The sequence below is a fragment of the Orycteropus afer genome, unplaced genomic scaffold (genome assembly GCF_000298275.1).
Source record: "Orycteropus afer afer isolate SDZICR_OR568_19922 unplaced genomic scaffold, OryAfe1.0 scaffold00005, whole genome shotgun sequence".
Taxonomy (NCBI): domain Eukaryota; kingdom Metazoa; phylum Chordata; class Mammalia; order Tubulidentata; family Orycteropodidae; genus Orycteropus; species Orycteropus afer.
Window position 1 is genome coordinate 24,917,276 of NW_006921592.1, and position 16,635 is coordinate 24,933,910.

Consider the following 16,635-nt stretch of genomic DNA (forward strand, 5'->3'; position numbering starts at 1 on the left):
AGGCCACACCCCTGGGGAAACTCCCCCTAGACTGACCGGCCGCTTAGGATGCAGTCATGTGATCCATCATGGGAACCACCACTCACAAGTGGAGTCCAGCCAAGTTGACACATCTTCAACTATCACACCCTCCTAATAGCAGTAAGCCATGTCCCTTAATCATTATAATAATAACTAAGATTATTGAGCTCTGATTTTGTGCAGTAGCTCATTCTCTGTCCTCAACAGCTCTCTGAGGTTAATACTGATATGGATTGAATTGTGTCTCCAAAAAAGATACACTGAAGTCCTGCCCCCTGCTTAGCAATAAGGTCTTTGACAATGTTATCGGTTAACATGAGGTTATGTTGAAGTTGGGTGGGTCCTAATTCAATCTGAGTAATGTCCTTATAAAAGAGAAGAGATCCATAGAGACAGATAGAGATAGTACAGCCTTGTGAAAATGCATCTGTAAACCAAGGAAAGTCTGGGAAAACTAGAAGTTGAGAGAGACAAGAGAAAAGTTTTCCCTAGAGACTTGAGAGGGAGCAGAGCCACTCTGACATGTTGATTTGGACTCCTTGCCTCAAGAACTGTGCAACAATGTCTGTTCTTATAAACCATCCAGTTTATGATTTTTTTTATAGCAGAACTAATATAATATCATTAATATTGCCATTGTACAGATAGAGATATTGGAGCCTGAGTGGTTGACTAACTTGCTCAATATCACAAAGTGTTGAAACTGTAGTCCAACCCAGCCAGCTTGACCCACAACTCATAATCATTCCACCTGCTACTTCCAAAGGCCTTGTCCCTGCCTGGCTTTCCTGAGGGTCCCTATCTGCAATCTTGAACATTTCCTTGAAGAAGAATTTCTCTTTGACATACAGCACTAACAACATTCTGGGATGTGCCTAGGAGTGTAACTCTTGGGTCATGTGATAGATGCATGTTTAGGTTTTCTTTAAAAAAAAAAAAAAAAACTGGAAAACTGTTTTCTGGAGTGGCTGTACTACTTTTCATTTCCACTAAGAATACATGAGAGATCTATTTTTCCACATCCTTGCCAACATTTGTATTGTTACTATTGTTTATTTTAGGTGTTCATATAGGAGCTCAGGTTTTTGGTTAATAGGAGCTCGGGTGGTGTAGTGCCTAAGGCATTTGACTGCTAATCTGAAAGCTGGTAGTTCAAATCCACCAGCCACTCCCCAGAAGGAAGGTTGGGCAATCTATTTCCGTAGTAATACTGCCTCAGAAACCCAAGGTCGAGATCAACTTGATGGCAGTGAATTTGGTTTTGTTTTTAACAGGTGTGTGGAGTCCCTGGATGGTGCAACAGTTAACGCTGTCAACTACTAACTGAACGGGTTGGTGGTTTAGATCTGCCCAGAGGCACCTCGGAAGAAATGTTCAGTGGTCTGTTGTTGTTAGGTTCCATCCAGTTGGCTCTGACTCATAGCGACCATATGGATAACGTAACGAAACATTATTGGGTCCTGTGCCATCTTCACTCTGGTAGGTACGTTTGAGCCCATTGTTGCAGCCACTGTGTCAGTCCCTCTCACTGAGGGTCTTCCTCTTTTCCTCCGCCTCTCTCCATCCTTACTTCTAAGGAACATTCTGGCTCTTCTTCCAAGACAGATTTGTTTGTTTTTCTGGTAGTCCGTGATACATTCAATATTCTCCACCAACACCCAAATTCAAAGGCATCAATTCTTCTTTAGTCTTCCATTTTCACTGTCTGGGTTTTATATCCATATGAGGCAATTGAAAAGACCTTGGCTTGGGTCAGAGCTAGTATAGTCATCAAAACAACAGCTTCATTTTTTAAGGTTTTCAAGAGGTTGTTAACAACCTATGACATGCAGATGACACAACCTTGTTTTCTGAAAATGAAGAGGACTTGAAGCCTTTACTGATGAAGATCAAAGACTACAGCCTTCAGTATGGAACACACCCCAACATAAAGAAAAGAAAAATCCTCACAACTAGACCAATAAGCAACACCACAATAAATAGAGAAAAGATTGAAGTTGTCAGTCAAGATATCAAATGATGTATCGCACTGGACAAATCTGCTGCAAAAGATCTCTTTAAAGTGCGAAAGAGCAAAGATGTCACTTTGAAGACTAAGGTGCACTGCCCCAAGCCATGGTATTTTCAATAGCCTCATATGCATATGAAATCTAGACAATGACTAAGGAAGACTACAGAAGAATTGATGCATTTGAATTGTTTGGGTTGATGAAGAATATTGAAAATACCCGGGACTGCCAGAAGGATGAATAAATCTATCTTGGAAGAAGTACAGCAGGCATGCTCCTTGGAAGCAAGAATGGCCTGATTTCATCTCACCTACTTTGGTCATGTTGTCAGAAGGGACCTGTCCCTGGAGAAGGATATCATGCTTGGTAAAGAGGAGGGTCAGCAAAAAAGGGGAAAGACCCTCAATTAGGTGGATTGACACAGTGGCTGCAATGACAGACTCAAGCATAGCAACGGTTGTGAGGATGGTGCAGGACAGGCCATGTTGTACAGAGGGTTGCCTTGAGTCAGAACTGACTGGACAGCATTTTACTTTGATCCACACTCAATGAAATCCTTGACAACATCAATATTTTCTCTGCTTATCATGTTGTTGCTTATTGGTCCAGTTGTGAGAATTTTTTTTCTTTATGTTGAAATGTAATCCATACTGAAGAATTTAGTCTTTGATCTTCATCAGCTAGTGCTTCAAGTCCTCTTCACTTTCAGCAAGCAATGTGTGTTGTCTGCATATCACAGAGCCTGGCAATCTACTTCCAAAATATCAGCCATTGAAAACCCTGTAGACAACAGTTCTATTCTGACACACATGGGGTCACCAGGAGTAGGAGTCAACTCAATAGGTAACTGTTTCTTCGTTGTTGTTTGTTTGGTTAGTTTTGCTTTTTAAACCAATTAGCCTTAAGAAGATAATAAGAGTCATGATGGTGGAGTCAGACACTCGATTTGAATCTCTGCTCTGATTATTTACTTAGTGGGAGAATATAAGCAAATTGCTTACCTTCTCTGCTCTATTTATTCATCAGGAAAATGAATAAATGTAATACACCTTCCTCATGAGGCTGTAGTGAGGATTAACTCAGGACTGCAGTACATGCAGGATGGTGTCTGACTCCTATCAGCAATCAAGATTATTAGCCATAGTGATAAAATCAATATTTAAATCTATCTTGAAGATACAGTTGAGTGTTTTTTTTCAGACTGGCATAAATACGTTACTGTTTCTTTCTATAGCTAAACTATCTCAAAGAAAGAAACAAAGCTCTTCTGCTCACCTATCTGATGAGTTAACATTAGTTAAAACAATTTAACATTAGTTAAAACAAAAATCATATTAAGCCAATAATATAAACTGTTTTAAAGTTTACTTAGTATAACATTTGCAAATTAGCCAACACTTCTGACTAGAGTCCAAAGATGAAAGAACTTCCAAAGATTCTTATACCCCATGTTACCGACATGACCAAGGAAACGGGGTCACAGTACTGTTTTCGTGACAACAATTTAACCTAAATCATAGATTCCAGTTGACTTTGGATTTTCTGTTTCTCAAAATTACTGCACATAGATAATTATTCCAAAGAGCCCAATGCCCAAGGCAAAACAACTTTTATTAAGCTACTTACTAGGCTATTTTGTTTGGCCTAAAGGTGATTTTAGGAAATGAGTTTTCTCAAGGTTGAAAGTTCAAAGGAAGATCTCAGGGCAATGGCCTGAGTAAATCACCCCAACCCCATGGACTGCAGAAATCTGGATTCCAAGAGAATTAAACTCCATTCTCACATGGAAACATTACCTAAGCTTCCTCTTTCTCAGATACTGAAGAAAGAGTCGTTGTGACATTTTCTTGTGCTCATTCTGCAAAAGTCTCTTTTTCTCTCTTTACAAGAATAAAAAAGAGAGCAAGGGAGAGCAACACAACCTAGAAAAGCTAAGTACCCCCAGGCTCCCTCTGGCCAAGGCTGGCTTGGATTCTCCAAGAGGAGTGACAGAGCATTCTCCTGCTTCCTTGCTTTTCTTCTCAGAAATAAAGCTTGGTTTGATTCACATATTCTACGAAGTTTTCCGCTAAGCTTTTAATAACAACCAGTTTCCACTGAGATAACTCCAACCTACCGCAACCCCATGTGTGTTGGGGTAGAACTGTACTCCGTGGGTGTGTTAGACTGGGTTCTCTAGAGAAGCAAAAACCAGCAAAGCTTATATATATATATAGAGAGAGAGAGAGAGAGAGAGAAATTTATCTTAGGAAAATGGCTCACAAACGTATAGAAGCCAACAAGTTCAAAGTCCCTGGAGAAAACGTCAGGCTGGAGGCAGCCTTAGCTTCTGCAACCACAGGGGGCCAAGAAGCTCAAGGCTGGCAGGCAGTACCCTGGCTGTTGACTCCAATGAAAGAAGAATCCAAGATCTCCAGGCCGAGCCGTGGGCTGCTCACTCACAGAAAGTTGTAGGCAGCACAGCAGAGTCCCAATCCACAGAAGATATCTTTCTTCCCAGGATGTCCCTGGATATCCTGGAAGCAGGCCACACCCCTAGGGAAACTCCCCTTGGGCAGGTTGGCCACTCAGAACACAGTCATCCTATCCCATCATGGGAATAACCACACAGAACTGGGGTCCAGCCAAGTTGACACACAGCTCCAACTATCACAATGGGGTATTCACTGGCTGATTTTTCAGAAGTAGATCACCAAGTGTTTCTTCCCAAATACCTCTGAAACTCCAAACTCACTGCCATCAAGTCAGATCTGGCTCATAGTAACCCCTCCTTGGGTTTTCAAGGCAGTATCACTACGAAAGTAGATTGCCCAATTTTCCTTCTGAGGAGTGGTAGGTTTGAATCACCAGCCTTCTGGTTAGCAGTCAAATGCCTTAGGCACTACACCACCAGAGCTCCTAAAACACTTCGGGTGAACTCAAATCTCCAAACTTTCCATTAGCAGCTGAGAGCACTAACCATTTGCACCACCCATGGACTCTGGGTTTTTGATAGTTGCTGTTGTTGTTAGGTGTTGTCGAGTCAGCCCGACTCATAGCAACCCCTCCTTGGGTTTCCAAGGTGCTTTCACTACAGAAGTAAATTGCCCAAACTTCCTTCCAAGGAGTAGCTGGTGGGTTTGAACCACCAGCCTTCTGATTAGTAGTCAAGTGCCTGAAGCACTACACTACCAGAGCTCCCATTAAAGATGAAGTTCTGCTCAAGCACAAATATTTACTAAGGGTCAATATATATAGATAACATATTAGGTCAGGTAACCTGGAGCACACCTAATCTTCCACAAATTTGTAATCTAGAAGGAGTGATAAGAAGGATATACATGGAAAGTTAATTAAATAGACACGTAAATCCGTAGTACAGAAAATAAATGATGCCTCCATTTGTTTGATTATGAGTAGCAGTGGAAAGAGTATGAGCACTGGACCCAGAGCCAAAAGCCACTGCCATCAAATTCAACTCATAGTGACCCTATAGGAAAGTAGAACTGCCCCATAGGGTTTCTAAGACTGTAAATCTTTACATAAGTAGACTGCCTCATCTTTCTCCTGCTGAGCAGCTGGTGGATTTGAACTGTCAACTTTTTGATTAGCACCCGAATGCTTTAACCACTACACCACCAGAGCTCCCCAGAGTCAGAGATTAGACTCTAAATCCAGCCCAGACTTTACCTGAGGGCAAGTTACTCAACTGAACAATCTATGGAATTCTTCAGTGCCTTGGCCTCCTTCTGCCTAAAACCTCCAAGGGCAAAGGCCCTGCTGCCCTGATGTAACAAGGAATGATTCTCAATTTGAGTTATGCCTAAATCAGAGCCTGGATTGTGTGGTCTGGTATGAAGTTTCTGGTCATGTTGTAGCTGTCATCAAGTTGGCTCCGACTCATGGCAACCTTATGTATAAAAGAACAAACTTTTGCCCAGTCCTTCGTAAATTCCTTCTCAAATTCATTTGGCAGCCACTGTGTATTTTCAATGCCTTCTAACTTAGGGTGCTCATCTCCCAGCGTTGCATCAGATAATATTCTGTTGTGGTCCATAGAGTTTTCATTGGGTAATTTTTGGAAGTAGATCACCAGGTCTTTTTTTTTCCTAGTCTGTCCTAGTCTGGAAGCTCTACTGAAACCTCTCCAACATGGGTGACTCTGCTGGTATTTCAAATACTGGTGCCCTAGATTCCAGCATTATAGCATCATGCAAGCCGCCACAGTACAACTAACTGACAGACAGGTGGTAGTCTGATCATATTAAATTGTCACAAACTAACCCATAAGATTCTTTCTATTGGGAGGCATATCAGATAGGTAGAATGGTCACAGAGATGTTCCCATCTGAGCAGGCTGAATGATCAGGTATGTCTAGGCATGGGGGCATGTGCCCATGATCATGTGTAAGGCTGGCAGATGATGTTTCTACATGCATATTTGTAGGTGCTGTAAGAATGTCCAGGTGTATAGTAAAGCTGACAAGGGACAAGGTTGTGGTGGCTTCTTGGCCATAGCCAACTACCTTGAGGGAGTGAGTAGTTGGACCAGTGGACTTGGGATCATGGTCCACTGATTGGACATAACACACTACAATTGGCATAACACACTACAAAAAAACATTGTCTACATCCTACTTGGTGAGTAGCAACTGGGGTCTTAAAAGCTTCCAACCAGCCATCTAGAAGCAACAATGGTTCTTTCCTCGTCCAGAGCAAAGAAGAATGAAGAAAAACAAAGACACATGGAAACAATTAGTCCAGTGGACTGGTAGGCCATGTGATCCTCAGCCTTAGCCTATGTGACTATGAGACCAGAAGAATTAGAAGGTGCCCAGCTACCACTGTCAAACAGTCAGAGGGGGATTGGTGCAGGACATCCTATGTAGAGTGGGAGAACAATGTGGAACAAAACTCAAAATCATGAAAAAAAAAAAAAAAACAGGTTTGCTGGTCTAATAGAGCCCAGTGAGACCCCCGAGTCTATAGCTCCTAGTTCCTCTTCAGGTCTGGAACAGAACTCACTCCAGAAACTTCCAGCCAAACAATAGACAGGCATATGGGGTGAACATTTACATCAGGTCGATACCCTCCTTGGAGCGATCAATTGTAGGAAAACAGAAGGGCAGCGTTTTGCTCAGGGGGCAGAAGTGCATGGGAAGCAAGGATACATGGAAGAGGTAACTACAGGGAGGAAGGAGGAAGAGAGCTGTTTCACTGTGGGGAACTGAAGTCAATATCAAGAAACAAAATGTGCATGACCTGCTGTATGGAAAATGAATTTGCTCTGTAAACTTTCACTAAATCACAATAAAAGATTAAAAAAAAAAAAAAAAGATGTTCCCATCCTTATCTCCAGAACCTCTAAACGTGTTATTGTACATGACCAAAAGGTCTTTGCAGATGTTATTAGGGTTGTAGATCTTAAAATTGGGAAATTATCTTGATTATCCAGGTGGGCTCTAATACCCTGAGCTCTTAAAAGCAGAGAATTTTCTGTGTCTAGAGGTAAGAGAGATGAAGCAGAAGGGAGTTCACAAAGACGCAAAACAGAAGAAGGACTTGACCCACCTTTTCTGGCTTTGAAGATGAAGGGATCACAAGCCAGGAAAGATGAGCAGCTTGTAGAAGCTGAGAATGACTCTTGGCCATCAGCCAAGAAATAAATGAGAACCTCGTCCTACAGCCAAACAGAATAGAATTCTGGTACAACCTTAATGAGTCTGGAAGTGGATTCTCCCTTGGTTTTGGCTGTATGAGACCCTAAGCAGAGGACCCAGACAAGCATGTTGGATTTCTGACCTACAGAATAATAAATAGATGTTTTAAGCCTCTCAACAGACAGTAAATTATTTTACAGTAATAGAAAATAAATAGTGTGACTTGAGATACACAAAGAGAGAAAGAGAATGGATCTTTGTTGTCACTTGGCACCTAATACCGTGCCTGAGATTTGTGTAATTATCCTGATTTCCAGAACAAGGTCCTTCCTATTGTCTCTCTTCACTGTATGTCATAGGCTGTGCTGCTATAACATAAAAAGCACAAATGGGTGACTTTGAAGAACATGAATTTATTTTCTCATAGTTCTGAAGGCTAGACGTGTACATCAGGGTGTTGGCCATGTTGATTCCTTCCTTGTAGGTAGTCCTGGGGGTTTCTCGGAGATCCTCACATGGCATCTGCCATCCCCCATATGTATGTATATCTCTGTGTCTAATCTACTCTTTTTATGACTCAGAAGTGATTACCCTACTCAGGCATAATCTAATTGTTGTAGCAAAAAAAAAAAAAAAAAACCTAATTCTAAAGAGGATCATATTTACAGATGTGGGGGTTAGAATTCCAATACGTATTTTGGGGGGACACAATTTAATCCATAAAATTAATCAATAATCTCACAAGAATTTTGTGAAGAAGGCAGAGAAGAATTGCCAATTCAGTTCTTCCAATGAGGAACATGAGACAGAAAGAGGTTTACAATTTGCCAGCAAGGCATGTCTAGTTACTGGCAGGACAGAGACTAGAACTTCAGACTTATGGCTCCCAGCTCAGGAACCTTCCAGAAAACCACTCCAGGAAGAAGACTTTGCATATCAGACCAGCCACTTACTTTTCTGTAGATAGCAAATATGGTTCCAATGGAGGCCAGACAGTCAATGTTGGAAGATCCATCCAGCGGGTCAAAGCAGACCACATATTTGCCCTAAATGAATAGACAGGAAGGGACCATTCCATCAGGTTATCTTCCCACCAGCACAATTTCTCTATCTAAGTGGCTATTTATGACAGTTAATTCTACATCAAAAAGATATTTAGATCAACAGGATATCCTTATCAAAATATGCAATGATAAGGAGGGCAGAGTGCAGCAGCGTATTTAAATTCTGCAGTCCAGGGCCAGCTCTGCCCATAACAGATTAGTAGACAAAGCGACTTGAATACCACCCACTCCAAAGAGCTCTTCTTTGTGCTCTGTTCTGCCCTCCCCTCCTCCCTTGGCCCATTGAGGACACAGAGTTGCTAAGTGTGTTGTAGGAAGTCAGTTCTGACCTAGGTACCAGGCAGAGAAGAGGTAGGGAAGCTGAAGATAAACTTGGGCTACTGCCAAAGGTATTCTGAGCCAGCTCGACTGGTATCCCCATTACAGTCAGTTACCAATTTATTGATAATTCTTCCTGAATGCCTCCCCAGAGGGATTTTTAAATTGTGAGCATCAATTTGCCAAAATCCTCAGAAAACAATTTGCCAAAACATCTCAGAAAATCATAGAACAATATCCCAGCACCTCTGGCCTGTTTTATTAAGATAGCTGTTATTCATAAATATGTCAGGAGAATAAAAACACTCTTCTGAGTTTGCTGCATCCAATCCACTTGTTTGATGTGAAGACCAGACAACAGAGTAAGTGCAGTCATAAGTACTCAGCTCCCCATCACCATTTCCCTGCTGTCACAGGCACCCCCAGCCACCATTACCTGGAGAAAAATCACTAGGACTTTTTATAAACCTAGTGAGACACAGACATGGTGAGCACCCTCAGAGATGAGGACCAGAGTCTTCTGCTCTAGGTTCCTCATGTGGTTAAAGCATTTGGCTGCTAACCAAAAGGTCAGCAACTCAAACTTATCAGCCTTGTGGCGGAGAAAGATAAAAAAGTCTGCTTCTGTAAAGATTTACAGCCTTGGAAACTCTATGGGGCAGTTCTACTCTGTCCTATCAGGTTGCTAAGAATCAACCGGCTAGCTTTTTTTTTTTTTTTTTGGTCTTGTTTTGTTTTGATTTAATTAAACACCAGGAGTCTTTGGGTGGTGCAAACAGTTAACATGTTCGGAGGCTAACCAAAACTCAGAGGCATTTCTGACAAAAAGCCTGGTGATGAACTTCCAAAAATTCAGCCATTGAAAACTCTATGGAGCACATTTCTACTGACACACAGGGGGTCACTATGAGACAAAGTCAACTTAACAGCAACTGGTTAATAAAACATCAGGTAATTTTTCCCTCCACTAAAATTATTTTTCCCTAACTTTCCAGTGAGTAATGCCCTAGCTTGATTTGACCTTTATTTCTTTTTCTTAATTTGCTCAGCTAAAGGGAGAAAAAAAAAATGGGATCATCCACAAACTTGCAGATTCCCCAACTTCCCTGTGAATAATCCAACCTTATCTGCTCACTCATTCATTCACTTACTCAGCAGATGTTTGTTGAGCATCTAGCATATGCTGGAAAGTGTTCAAGGTACTGGGATTTATTCATGAATAACAGAGGCAAACTTCTGATTTCCTGGAGCTGACGTTAGTGAGGAAAACATAATACACAAATAAACACATTCATAAATAGATCGTAGTGCCCTGTAGAAAAATCAAGCAAGGTAAGGGCTCAAGAGTTATCAGGGAAGGGACACTACTTTAGCTATGATAATCCAGACAGATTCTCTGAGGAGGAAATTTTTAATCAGAGACCTGATAGGAATTAAGGAATGAAGCCACATAGAGAACCACCAAACCGAAAAACCAAACTCATTGCTGTCGAGTCTGATCTGACTCATAGCATCCCCTCCTTGGGTTTCTGAGGCGGTATCACTACAGAAGTAGATAGCCCAACCTTCCTTCCGAGGAGTGGCTGGTGGGTTTCAACCGCCAGCCTTCTGGTTAATAGTCAAATGCCTTAGGCACTACACCACCAGAGCTCCTTACATGGAGAACTAGGAAGGAAAATTTAGGTAGCGAAATTGGCAGGTGTTGCCTGGTGGGAACAGCCTTGGCATACTCAAGACATTGCATGAAGACATGTGTGGCTCAAGCTGACTGGGAAAGAAAATGATTGGAGATTGGAATCAAGAATTAAAAAAGGGTCATATCAGGCAAAGTTGACTGTAATTGCTGTAAATCTACTGAAATTATGTATAAAGTGCCCTGCACATTACCTGGCATAAAAAAAAAAAAAAAAAAGCAGTTGCTGTCAAGTCAGTTCTGACTCATGGCAGCCCAGTATGTGTCAGAGTAAAACTGGGCTTTATGGGGTTTTCAGCGGCTGATTTTTCAGAAGTAGATCACCAGGCCTTTCTTCTGAGGCCCCTCTCTGTGGATGTGAACCCCCAGTCTTTCAATTAGCAACCAAGTGTGTTAACTGTTTGCTCCACCCAGGGACTCCAAGTTTTTGATAGGTTGCCCTTAAAAATGAAGTTCTGGCCTTTTTTAGACAACAGTCAGCCAAGCACAAATATTTACTAAAGGTCAATACGTATATATAACTCACTAGGTCAGGTGACCTGGGGCACCTAATCCTCCACGGAGTTTATAATCTCGAAAGAGAGATAAGAAAGATAAACATGGGAAGTTAATTATACAGACATTACGTAATTAGTGGCAATTTGTAATATAAAAAATAAATGATGCCTCCATTTATTTGATTATGAGTAACAGTGGAAAGAGTGTGAGCACTGGAGCCAGAGCCAAAACCCACTGCCATCAAGTCTAACTCATAGCAACACTACAGGACAGAGTAGAACTGCCCCCATAGGGTTCCCAAGGCTGTAAATCTTTATGGAAGTAGACTGCCTCATCTTCTTTCTGCTGAGCAGCTAGTGGGTTTGAATTGCTGACCTTTTGGTTAGCAGCTGAATGCTTCAACCACTATAACGCCAGAGCTCCCCCGAGCCAGAGATGAGCCTTTAAATCCAGTCCAGCACTTTACCTGAGGGCAAGTTACTCAACTGAACAATCTGTGGAACTTTTCAGTGCCTTGGCCTCCTTCTGCCTGAAACTTCCAAGGCAAAGGCCCTGCCACCCTGATTAGGTAAATGTGACTTTACTTTTTCCTTTCCAGCTAATCAAGAAATGGCATCTTGTCTCTAACACCCAATAGTCCCAATGTTTATTTTGTATTACTGTATTGCAACTGTACATTGATCAAACTTTTGACCACCTAGTAGTCCTTCTTCTTAATAAACTGTTTGTGAACAGGTAGAGAATGTAGACTCTCCCCAGCCATGCCCCACACTGACCAACTTTACCAATGAATTTAGGGAAGAGCGTATAGTCTTTATGATTTCTTTTCTAGATTAGCCTAACCATTTGTCATGCAGGAAGAAATCTCTGCTGAAACCATACCCCTTTGGGGAAGTGACTTCAGTAGGGAAAGTGCTGATAGGAGGGGTGAGAGGCTATACAGTAAGCTCTTCCAGCCGGCAACAGTTTTGACTGGATTCTGCAAGCCTCAAGCCCCAAATGACAGTAGCACTTGATATTGATACATTAAGTGAAATCCACTCAGGTGTTTTGGTAAATCACCCTGGTTTATTTCCTGACTGAATCACTGCCCTGCTATGGAGTCTTTTACTGGGCAACACAGGACTGACAACTAAAGAAGTACTTATTCCTTTGTTTCCAGAAAACAAATGTTAAGAAATAGAGGAAAACCTGAGAGACTAAAAAACAAAGCAAGGTAATCAGTCTTCCAAATTCATCTACTGGGGAGGAGTGGAAGAGCAGCCCTCCTGGGTAGCACCCACCCTCTTGTCCTTGGCTGTAATAATAGCTTCTTTATTCTCTTCTGAGACCAGAACACAGGTGCTGTAGGAAGACTGGAGCATATTGATCACCAGGGCATTGGATAACACATCCAGTTTCTTCACCTCATCTCCCGTCACGTTAATGCTTCCCGCAATGCCATACCTAAGAAGACAAGAGGCTGAATCAAATTACAAAGGGGCACCTAACTCCAGGAGAGAACCCCAGGCACCAACAAACCCACAGTGTTCAGGAACTAAGGCAAGGTTTTGGAAGATGGGGGAGTGTTTTCTATGTTTCCCTCCTTTCATTTCATGTCTTAGGAGTCTCCAAATTCTAACTATAAAGAAGTATGTGTATTAAGTCTCACAATGGCAATTCTCAGTCTCAATTCGTTTACACCTCAGGGATATTGTCAACATTTCTCATTCTCCCACTAAGATTACCAGTACCAGTTTCCTTCAAGTTGATTCCAACTCCTGGTGACCCCATGTGTGTCAGAGTAGAATTGTGATCCGCAGGGTTTTGTAAAGAAAAATACAAACTGAAAATAGAAGTTTTAATTCTCCCTATTGAAAATATGGGAACTCTGGTAGCATAGTGCTTAAGGCACTGACTGCTAACCAGAAGGCTGGCAGTTCAAACCCACCGGCCCCTCCTCAGAAGGAAGGTTGGGCAATCTACTTTTGTAGTGATATTGCCTCAGAAACCCAAGGAGGGGTCACTATGAGTCAGATCTGACTCGACAGCAGTGAATTTGGTTTTTTGTTTTGTTTTTTAACAACAGGTTGTATCCACTCAGCTTTTAAAAACATTTTTTTTAAAAAAAGTTGCCATGGAATTCATTCTGACTATGGCGGCCCAATGTGTGCAGAGAGTGGCTGTGCGCTGTAGGATTTTCAGAAGCATATCACCAGGCCTTGCTTCTGAGATGCCTGTAGGTACATTTCAACCACAAAATGTTCAGTTAGTAGTTGAGCCCTTAACTACTTATGCCGTCCACGGACTCCCTTCAGCTAAGCAAGGGGTCAGATTTGTTTCTGTTTTTGCAATCTCTGTAGTGGATTATCTTTGATGCATTGCATTCTAATTTAGTGCTTATTCAGTTATAAAACTTTTCTTTCTCTCATATCTTGGTGGAGAGATTTTCTGGGTTGGGAGTAGATTTTGCTTTTAATATTATTTCCCCAACACTATTCTTGTTTTTCCTTCTTTTAAAAATATTTTATTGTGTTTTCAGTGAAAGTTTATATAGCAAATTAGGTTCCCATTTGACAATTTCTATACAATTTATCCAGTGACATGAGTTACATTTTTCACAATGCTTCAGCCCCATCATCAATTGCCTTCTGGAACCCCAACCATTTTTTAATGGCTGATTTTTCAGAATTAGTTTGCCAGGCCTTTCTTCTGAGGTGTCTGTGGATAGACTCGAACCTCCAACCTTTTTGTTAGCAGCCAAGTATGTTAACCATTTGCCCCAGACAGAGCCTCCCCAGTAAATTTAACCATCATACAGTCTAGCTACAATACAAACTGATGCTCAGCACCAGTAGATGAAGAGGATGGGAAGAAGAGGATGGGAAAGTTTCTAAAATCAGACACATTACCCTAACTGTCTTCAAAAAGTATAAGAGCATGGCTTTCCAGCCTTGGAACCAGAAGTATTGGTTGATTATCCTCAAATTGTGTCCTGCTGGATTAAATTAAAAATTGCCCTGTAGTAAGTTGGTGTTATTATTGAAAGAAACCTACAGACAGAGTTTACCTAATTTGATTTGGTTCTTCACTACCATCCAAGCAACAATAAAGAGCACCAGTACAAAATTTATTTCTAGATCCTCTGTGTTTTAGAGGATTAATATGTAGAGGTCTCCCTGCTTCCATCCTCACCCCCTTCTGGATATTCTTAACACAACAACAGTGGAGAGATCGTCTTAAAACACATCACCTGCCTCACCCAGGGTCAAATCTCAAGTTCTCACGCTGGGCTTCAGACCCATCCATGGTACCCATTTCTGTGCTGACCTTGGCTCCTGTCCCATTAGCCCTCACTCGGCCAGTCTCGGTCTCCTTATTTTTTCTGGAACACACTGTAGCCTCCCTTCCTGGGACACTCTTCCCTCCAAAAGCCACAGAGTCATCCTCCCACTCAAGTCTAACCCAAAGATTATGTTCTCATAATTAGTGTCACTGAATTATATATGTGAAGATGTTGAAATGGGCAAGTTTTTTGTTACATATATATTTATCATACACACACACAAAATTCTCAGTGAGGTCTTCCTTGTCCATGGGTCTAGCAGTCTCCTCTTCACAACATCTTTCCTGATTTATTTTTCTCTGTAGCGCTTATCACCATCATCATCAAACTTTTTTTGTGTGTAAGCTCCACAAACGCAAGGTTTGTTTTTCATTGTTTTGTTCATCTCTACACTTCTTAGTATCTAGAGAATGTGGTTAACTCTTTTGCTTTTTAGTCAGAAGATTGTTACCTCTGTTATAACTTTAAAGGTAGTTTGCCTTCATGTAAACACTTAAGATAAATGACTACCAATTCCAAGATGCTTAATTAATTAACTTATTTTCATTTTTTAATTTTTGCAATGTTTCCTCCCCTCCCCTCTCACTCCTGGTAGCCAGCAAAGAAAGTTTCCTTCCATACATAAACCTTTCCTTGACTTTTTACAATAATGAACTGATGTGATATTTGTCCTTCTGTAATTGCCTTATTTCAGGTTCATCTATGTTACCCAGTATTTTACAGATTCTACCTTATTCTTCAGTGTTGCATAGTATTCCATTGTGTGTATGCACCATAGTTTGGTTATCCATTCTTCTGTTGATGGGCACCTAGCTTGTTTCCATCTTTTTTCTATTGTAAATAGTGCTGCAATGAACATGGGTGTGCATATATCTGTTCTTGTCCTGGCTCTCACTTCTTTAAGATATATATACCTAGTAATGGAATGGCTGGGTCAAATGGTATTTTTAATTCTAACTTTTTAAGGAATCACCATACTGCTTTCCACAGTGGTTGTATCATTTGACAGTCCCACCAGCAGTGTATGAGAGTCCCAATCTCTCCACATCCTCCCCAGCACTTGTTATTTTCTGTCTTGTTGAACTTTGCCATTAGTGCTGGGGCCAGATGGTATCTCACTGTGGTTTTATTTGCATCACTCTAATAGCTAATGATCGTGAACATTTCTTCATGTGTTTGTTGGTTGCCTGAAAATCCTCTTTGATGAAGTGTCTATTCATGTCTTCTGCCTATTTTTAAATTAGATTGTCATTTTGTTGTTGGGGTGTTGGATTTTTCTATAAATTTTAGAGATAAGCCCCTTGTCAGATATGTTGATGCCAAATATTTTTTCCCAATCTCTATATTATCTTTTACTCTTTTGGAGAAGTCTGTAAAAGCACATTAAAATTTAATTTTTAGAAGGTCCCATTCATCTAGTTTATCTTCTGCTGTTTGTGCATTTTGGGTTATGCTTGAGAGTCTATTTTTGCCATAAATTCCAAAAACCAAATTCACTGCCATCAAGTAGGTTCTGACTTATAGTGACCCCCTTTGGGTTTCTGAGGTAATAAATCTTTATGGAAGTAGATTGCCCAGCCTTCCTTCCATGGAGTGGCTGTTGGGTTTGAAGCACCAACCTTCTGGTTAACAGTCAAATGTCTTAGACACTATGCTACCAAATTAGGGCCCCTAAATTTGCCCCTAGTTTTTCCTTGAAGAATTTTACAGTTTCAGGTTTCACATTTAAGTCTTTGATCCATCTGCAGTTAGTTTTTGTGTATGCTGTGAGATGCCAGCACCATTGTTAAAAAGACCATATTTTCCCCCATTTAATGGATTTCAGCTCTTTGTCAAAAATCAGCTGACCATAGATCTATGGATCTATTTCTGGGTTCTCAATTCTGTTCTACTGGTATATGTGTTTGTTGTTGTACCAATACCAGGCTATTTTGATTACTGGGGCTGTATAGTAGGGGACACTACATGGTTTAAAATCAAGAAGGGAGTGCGTCAGGGTTGTACCCTTTCTCCACATTATTCAATCTATATGCTGAGCAAATAATCTGAGAAGCTGGACTATATGAAG

At 41.1% G+C, this 16,635-nt stretch overlaps 1 protein-coding gene across 1 annotated transcript in view; it reads right to left on the reverse strand.

Moving 5' to 3' along the window:
- The window catches only part of FBP2 (fructose-bisphosphatase 2), a 92,501-nt gene that overhangs the window by 57,558 nt on the left and 18,308 nt on the right, over positions 1-16,635 (reverse strand). The window contains exons 2-3 of the mRNA XM_007939120.2: positions 12,526-12,688; positions 8,623-8,715 (exon numbers count right to left, since the gene is read on the reverse strand). Of these exons, the coding sequence (XP_007937311.1) occupies positions 8,623-8,715; positions 12,526-12,688 (256 nt within the window). The remainder of the gene's footprint in view (positions 1-8,622; positions 8,716-12,525; positions 12,689-16,635) is intronic.